Genomic DNA, 8155 nt, shown 5'->3' with positions numbered 1-8155 from the left:
TTTCCTGGGACTACTTTTGATTAACATAATATTGTCCCCACTCTACTATATCAGCATACACAACAGTTTCAAAAGATGTACAACTGCAAATCTCTGTTCCAGCAAGCAAACGGCAGGATCAGAACATATTCATTGCTTCACCAGCAGGAAGACACCACCAATAGGTAATGCTCTGACTGAACTGCTTCTACTTCAGTTCTCCAGTTTCGCCTACATCTTGACATGTGTAACAACACTTTGAGTTTTGGAGGACAGAAAATCAATGTCCTTCTGCTCAGGATATGGTGTCTGTTAGGTTTAGTCTATACTCCAGCCTTTAGGATAATTTTGGTTAGGATCTAGACTAAATGCAACCCTACTTCAGAAGGACAGAGAATTGACACATTCCCCCAGCAAATCTAGCCCACATTGGAAGCCCTATGTGGCCCCTGCAAATGTGACTTCAGCGGGGATAAGTGAGTTCAGTGGTTCAGCAGCAGTGATGTCTAAAGAGGAGGACAGTTTGTACTAGATAACTGCACCCTAACTTCAGAGACCGTGCTATCTGTTTTAGGCTTTACTGTGCCTCGGTGCCCTCTGCACAACCAGTCCAGTGACTAATAGCTGCCTGGAAAGAAGAAGGAAAAAAACCAAACACATTTAAAGACAACTTTGTTTGCTTTTTATTTATTTTCAAGACACCAGTATTACAAGTTTTAAACCAAATAACAGGGTCAGTTCAGGGACTGCCCACCAGCAATGTCTGCAAAAAGGCCACAGATAAGAGAACATCACCTCTGAGGAAAGGCAACATTTTCCTTCACGCGATATCCATGACCAGCAACAACTTTCCATCTCCTGCCTGAAGCCAGCACACCCTCCTCCTGACAGTGGAGTTTAAAGAAGGTTCCTCAACCTTTTCAGCACAGATTTACTCCTCACTATGAAATGCAACCACAGAAGAGTCCACACAGAAGATCCCCACAGCTCACACTGAAAAGCAGCACTGACACTTCAGCAAGCATGTGCCTACTGGCACCTCAGAGCCCATAATCACATGCCTCAGGGCTGTTCTTCAAATAGAGCTGGAGGTAATCTTTGTATATCTGGGGGTCAGTCATTGTAGCCTTGACAGCAGGGTCCTCCTTCATGGCCTCCATCCAGTGTTGGAGCTTTGGGGTGTGACTCAAAATGCTACAGGAAAAAGAAGGAGACTGAGTAACACAAATGGGAAAAAGGGAGGGCATCAAAGAAGTAAAATAGCATGAGAGGTTCTATTTTACTGCTTGTTTTGCTTCCTGCCAGTATAATGTTCTGCTCAGAGCAGATAACAGAAATATACATCAGATCATAGAGGACAGATGAGCATTTAAAAAGCAAAATATTTCTTGCAGAGCTTGTGCACTCTGCAAACCTGAGCAAAAACATAAATGAGCACTTACTGTGTAAGATACCAGCATGTTTTCGACTACATTATCTCTGCTGCAAAAGACACAGTTCCTATTTACTATTTAAGCCACACTGAGGGTAGAGGCTTGTGCACCACTGCCTCCCTCTGGAATGCTTTGTTAATAGCGATTCTTGAAGCAAATGCTGCATGCAGGGGCTGAGTCTTCCTCCACAACTCACAAAGCTCTCTTTTCTCTCACATACCAAGACAAGCTGTGCAGTTTGTACTACTCTGCAACCCAGCAACTCAAAACACAAACCCAGTCTACTGAGGAAACTGAGGATTCAACTACCAGATTAAATCCATAAGCCCACTCAGACACATTCGAAAAAACACAATTGTGTAGCAAATTGAAAGCTCAACAGTGTAAATTGTTATTTTCATTCTGGTAGATTGACCCAAGCACTTTACATTACTATTTCCAACTAACACATTTAGTTAATACAATAAGTTCTCCAGGTAGCACCTTTTCTTAACATACAACAGCTTAGATCCTCAATCATTCAAATACCTTCATGACTCTACACCTCTGCTCCTATATTGCTTAAAATATTTCCCCTTCCAGTCAAGGACCATACAGGAGACAAAGGAGGTCAGCAACTCATCAATATAGCCCTCATTTTACAGTGCCAGAAGTTTCAATGCTAAGAATTCCCTGCATCTTTCTTATTCTTCAAGAATACTTCGGGCACCAGGGTGAGACTAACTGTTCCATACTCATCTTCCACTTTTACCACCCACTTCTTCATACGAGTCTTTAGTCCCATTTTAAGCCAGCTACAAAGCAGTTTTTCTTTGATACCATTTCCCTATATACTAATGCAATACCATGGTAGAGCTATGTCAGGACAAAACAGACCAAGACACATATTTATATATCAAAAAACCACTATTATAACAGGGACACATATATTAGCTACAGCAGGGTAGGATACAGTTTACCCATCTCAAAACAAAACAAAAAGTCACCCTCAACACAGGATTTCCAAAGAGGACTGGAAGATTGCATTTCAAGTTTGAGGTTTTCTACCAAGAACTTTGTACCTAGGCTTCCATACCTCCACCCACTTCAAATAAAGACCAGTGTCATCTATGATGCTAAGGATGGAGAGAAAGTCTTGTATTTTGACCATTTCTTCCAAATCTGTCAAAATAATTTGGTAACAAAACAGACCTGGTGAAAGAAAGCCTGTTTACAGAAGATCCCTGAACAACTCATCTGTCTTTTGAGAAGATGCTCCCTGCAAACTGTAACACAATACAAACTTTCTTCAGCAGCCCCCAAGAGTGCCCCATGGCTGCAGAGTGTATGCAAAGAATATTTATGCTGAGGCACTTCAGTTTGCACTAGAAGCTAAACAATGTACTCACTCCTTCAGCTGGAATGCTTCCAGACGTTCAAACCACGGCCACATCATGTAGTCAAGCATGGAGATTGAGTCCCCACCGTAAAACACAGTGCTGCGTTTGGACAGAATCTGTGAGGGGCAAGAGATGAAAATTGCCCTCAGAAAGGAAACTATCACAGCAGGACCCTACAGTAACAAAGCATTCCCACCTCGTAGTGGGATATAGGTATACTGAAGGGATCAGACAGCAAATAATGCAGATATAGCACACTTCTGTTGTGCATGCAATATCTGGTGAATTAGAGCTAGTCAGCAGAGGTGCTATAGTATCAAGCTTAACTATTTCATACACTGTCAATCTAACTGTTCTCCAGTGGTTCAAAAACTGTCACAAAATATTACTCGCTAGGAAGCTGCAGCTTGTGCACAAAAAGGAATTTAGCTCTCAGAATCTGTCATATTGTGATCTCTGATTTGTGAAAAAGCATTAATTGCACTGACTAACCAAACATAACTATGCACATGCATTTCTTGAGCAATAAATCTACTTAAATTTAACATCCAGGTATACTAGAACATAATTTCAACAGGGATTCCTTTCCCATGGCACTTGCAGCTAAGTAGTATAATGAAAGCATTTCCAATATTACATTTAGAACTGGATTTGATTCCAGGTGCAAAGGGAACAGGAAACAAGTATAGTATCCACATGCACCAGAAGAAGATCCCCGTAGCTCAGAACAGAAAACAGGGCAACAAAGCAAGGTCTCCTCCAGAGACTGGCCTCTTCTTTCATAAGACTAGTCCCACTGTTTTCAGACACTTTGGCATTTTAAACATGGTATTCTGGAGACCTTACAAATCTTTGTCTTCAAATATAAACACACACCAAATTTGGACAACATTCCTATGGCATTTACTCCCTGTCCCCTAATCCCCATGACCTAGTGGAAATTTAAAGCAGCCCTTCAGGAAGCATCAAGCTGTTTGAATTACCAGGTGTATAGCAGAACATAACCCACCAGATGCACAGACATAGAGACAGGAACAGAAATGGGAACAGAGTTCACTGTGTCGGGCAGCAGCAAACTAAATACAGCAGTGTTTCAAAACACTTCCCTTCTTGTATATCTCTTGCAATAGGTTGGGTGAAGTTTGTATGACTCTTTCTCCCATCCTCAGCTGACTTTCAGCTGCTGCTGCAAAATCCTTCAGGGTATAGTAAAATAGACACACTGAAGAAGCAGCAAGTATTTAATAGCATTAGAAAAGGAGGAGGAAGGTTAATTCTTCCTTAATGTTTAATAAATTTGCATTTCAGGAAAGTGAAACACACATGGCTTCCCTCAAGAACTCATTTGTTGTCTGCACTACTCCAGCATCAGCCTGATCAGACAGACAAGAACTACTCAGAAAACAATTTTACTTTGGCAGCTCAAGGGAGTGGGGAAGCAGAATGCACAGGACTGTTAGGAGAATTAGGAAGGTACTAGAAAGATATTGGTAGCTTTGCACCGGGAGAGAAACACCTTTATCAAGCCAGACAAACGTTAGTTGTGGCTGCCAAAAACACAGAAGGAATGGGTTCATGACAAAGGCAAGTGTGACTAGCCAAGAACCACTGCTGACACTAAATCAGGATTGTGAAGTTGCTTATCCAGCATGAAAGCCACGTGATGCTTCCTGGAGCTCTGCTGGAGCTGCATTACACCACTGTAGCAGAACATGGCCCAGAGCTGGACTTCTGCAAGAGACAGGCCACCTTCTGCTTCCCCAAAGACAAGCCCTCGAACAAAAAGAGATTTAATTTCATCACCAGTGTATCTGCACTGATGCTTTTCAGCCACTCAGACACTTTGCTCTTAGAACATGCTGCAAGAACATGCACATTTAAAGCGCTCAAAGGTATCCAAGACAACAGCAGTCAGCTAGAATTCAAAAAACTCCTGAAGTCTACACAGCCTTCATCATACAGATGAAGTTTAGTTTAGCTACTTGGAGTTTACTCTAATGGTGCTTTTGTGCATCCTAGGCTGGAGGGAGTAAATTGAAAGATTGTTCATTGCTAGAACTACCAACTGAATAAGAAGAGATCTAGCTACAAAGGCCAAAGCATGAAAGAAAAAAAAAAAAAAAAAAAATCACACAATGACTGGCAATTTGCTCATTATCATGAAATGCTCTTACCTCTTCAAATTTGTCAAGCTTTTCAGCAATCTCTGCTTTGAGTGCAGTGGTGTCCTGCCCTTCTTTGACTGCCACAACATGCTTGAAAACTATGGGTGTTAACTACACAAAGGAAAGGATAAAGTTTTAAATGTTCTTATTATAATAATACAAGTCACTCAGAGCTTGAGATGTTAATATAAGATTTAACTTTAAAGAGTTAAATAAAGTCCATTAATAAAAATCTTTTATCCTTCAGAAAGGTAAGCAAAGGCTTACAGGAAGAATGAATGCAAATACTAATTAATTTTAGTCTTGAAAAGAAGGGTATGTTTCCCATCTGCACATACTACCAAAAAAATAGCAAATAGTAGCAAAATCTTGTCTCAGTCATATACAGTCACTACCTTGGCCATCTTCCTGCATCCATCCCCATACATAAATGCTGGGAGCAATCCAGATGCACAGTGGTTTGTAGCTGCTCACAGAAAGGGACCCCAAATAACCCCTTTGGTTATTCAAATGCTTCTACCTCTCTCTTAAGGGACAAAAGCAACATTGGCAACAGAGCTGCAGTTTTTGGTGCTATAATAAGAAAGACAATCCCACCCTGATCACACAAGTACCTTTGAGAAGTGTTCCAAGAGCATCTTCTGAAGGGCTCGCTCATATGGGTCTGAAGGCATCAACTTCTTCCCTGGAAATGCTTCATCCAAATATTCGCAAGTGATTGGGGACTCGTAGATCAGCTGGCCCTTGCTGGTCTCCAGAACAGGAACCAGCCCAAAGGGGTTCTTCTCAAAGAACCAGTCAGGTTTGTTCTTCAGATTGATGTTAATTACTTCATGGCTAAAAGCATGAGAGAAACGAGACCCAAACAGCCTCAGTTCATGTTCCATTCCATGGTGAAATACAGTCATTACACCTCCATTACAGTACTCAAGAGGCTGAATCCTCGTTCCCCTGCTCTGCTTAGCCTGCCCTGCAGTCCTTTGCAGAACTAACCATTTGACACCTAGAAATACTGATGGGGAGCACTTCCCTTTGCTGGAGAAAATTGGCACAGACTTACAATGAGTTGTTTGTTAAACTAGTTACACATGAGCAGTCTGCAAACACACAGAGGCAACCCTTAGAGTCAGGCTAAAAACAACGGTCAAGCTAGAATGCAGCACACTTATCATGTGCACATTCAGGGACATTCTAAGAAAGAAGCACTTGGTTGCAAATAAGCTACACTCCAATTAAGAAACGCAGTTGAGCTTCAGCCTGAGTTTACACCAAAGAACAAATCAGGAGAGCATCCCACCTACTTATTTTCCTTGCCTCTGGCCTCACATAGAACAAGTGTGCAAGGTAAAGACAAAAATAGATACTGATAAAGAAGACACACAAGAAATACATCTATATTAACAAAGCATGTCATATACTGTGCTCAAAAAAAAAATTAAAAAAAAAAAAAATCAGTCCAATGACACTAAATAAAAACAAAATTAAACTGACCTGGAAGTTTTAACATACCTACTCCGCACAAAAAAATACCCAAGAGAATTAAAAAAAAAAAAAAAACAACAAGCAAAACAAAACACAAAACCCTCACACACACCCAACTCCCATGTTGTGATGGGGATAACTGAGTGGTAAGCATTCACTATACTAACATGGACTCCCAGTGGTGCATAACAAACCATTGTCAGGCCTGGGACTTGGTGGGAATCAGCAGGCAGAAAACCTTCGAAGCTGTAAACTGAGGGAAGCATTAGTCCCCATGTAAAAACACTGAAACAAAATGGTTATCTTGAAATAGAAACAAAGACAAGTACTGAATTCCATTAACTTACTACAGCACAGCAATAATAAGATGTTATAGGAACATAGTACATTGCCTTTTTTGCAAAGACTACTCACTATTGCATTTTGCTAAGTGGTAACATAACAGAAACAGTATTCTCATCTCCCAGGGTTGTCACTGCAGCTTAGAGCAAAACCAAAAAACAAACAATAAGGCTCTACTCACATTTACCCAGGACAAGCTCAAATATTATTGCAAACATTCAGGATGACAGGTAAGTGGGGGAAAAAAAAAAAAACAAAACAAAAAAACAGAAACAATAAAAATCATCTTAGGAGTTTTTCGCTACAGGTTTACTTTGGGCCTTTACACAATGTATTTGATACACAGCCTGCTCATTTCCCACATCAGCAAAACACTGCTCCCAAAAAAGCCTTAAGAAGTTCAAGCTTTATAACAAAATCACTCACAGAAACCCTTTTTCATTCATTCCTTTCATGGATGTTTAACTGAGAGCCATTTAGGATGCCCGTGTAGGCGGGGAAGCTTGACCCGTCCCGCGGCACAGCGACCCGCCGGGGAGGCCTCACCTGATGCCCTTGGCGCGGAGGACAAGACGCGTCCGCTGGGCGAAGGGGCAGAACCGCATGCTGTACAGCCGGATCAGCCCCTCGGGCACAGGCCCCGGGGCCGCGCTACCTGCGGAGAGAGGAGAGAACAACTCCGACAGTTACAGCCGGTACCCGCCCCGCGCGCAGCCCCGACTAAGGCGATGCAGCAGCCCGACCGCTCCCTGCCCGCCGGGGCCCGCGCTTACCCTTGGCCAAGCTGCGAGAGTGCTCGCCCGACATCTCGATGCGCTCCAATGCGCTGAGCTCCGCCGTGCCGCGTTATGTTGCTCCGTGCCGTGCCGGGCCCCGCCGCCGGCCCCGCCCACCCGCTGCCGGCCCCGCCCACCGGCCCCGCCCGAGGGGCGACACCGGGCACGGCGGGAACCAGCGCCCTCAGCGGGGAGCGCGCAGCCCAGGGGCTGCTTCGGATGGCCGGTCCCCACGGCGAGGGGAAAGCCTGGGTTTCGGTGGGAGCAGCGTCGCGCACCCCGGGAACGCTGACCCAGTCGCTGAGCCAGGCACTATTAAACTGCTCTCTTCTTTATAACCGCAGCATAACCCACCCCAGCTGGCACTCCCGTTTAAATGGGAAACCTGTGGCAGAACTCCACCCATATGACTGGGTTTTGAAGTGATGCCTCCTGCATCAGGCGTCCCTCCACATCCCTCATGGCCTCCTGGGCAGCCTTGTCCCGCTATGGCAGCACTGCATCACCTGTTGCCCTTTAAAATCCAATAAAATCCCACCTTGATGACAAGGAGGTTTTCTCCTGCAGCTGTTCTGCTTCATGATGAAAACCCAATGCAA

General features: G+C 43.5%; 1 protein-coding gene across 1 annotated transcript; it reads right to left on the bottom strand.

Annotated features, from left to right (window-relative positions):
* Positions 1 to 638: 638 nt before the first annotated feature.
* LOC309440694 (glutathione S-transferase omega-1-like) lies at positions 639 to 7703 on the bottom strand. Its single transcript, XM_082054655.1, has 6 exons — positions 7554 to 7703; positions 7327 to 7435; positions 5571 to 5793; positions 4966 to 5067; positions 2801 to 2907; positions 639 to 1173 (listed from the first exon to the last, which is right to left on the bottom strand). Exons 1-6 carry the CDS (start codon positions 7585 to 7587, stop codon positions 1020 to 1022), a joined length of 729 nt encoding a protein of 242 aa, XP_081910781.1. The 5' UTR covers positions 7588 to 7703; the 3' UTR covers positions 639 to 1019.
* Between the last annotated feature and the right edge of the window lie 452 nt (positions 7704 to 8155).

The sequence above is a fragment of the Streptopelia decaocto genome (genome assembly GCF_964273445.1).
Source record: "Streptopelia decaocto genome assembly, chromosome: 5".
Taxonomy (NCBI): Eukaryota; Metazoa; Chordata; class Aves; order Columbiformes; family Columbidae; genus Streptopelia; species Streptopelia decaocto.
The sequence above is the reverse complement of the archived record's forward strand: the minus strand, read 5'-3'. Positions and strand labels throughout refer to the sequence as shown.

What these genes read in the sequence shown, in the direction of transcription:
- LOC309440694 (XM_082054655.1), bottom strand. Translation starts at nt 7,587, where the DNA reads ATGTCGGGCGAGCACTCTCGCAGCTTGGCCAAGG. An exon ending in TCTTGGAACACTTCTCAAAG is followed by an intron (nt 5,068 to 5,570) that starts GTACTTGTGTGA and finishes TCCTTTGTGTAG; the next exon opens with TTAACACCCATAGTTTTCAA. An exon ending in GAAGCATTCCAGCTGAAGGA is followed by an intron (nt 1,174 to 2,800) that starts GTGAGTACATTG and finishes TTTTTCCTGTAG; the next exon opens with CATTTTGAGTCACACCCCAA.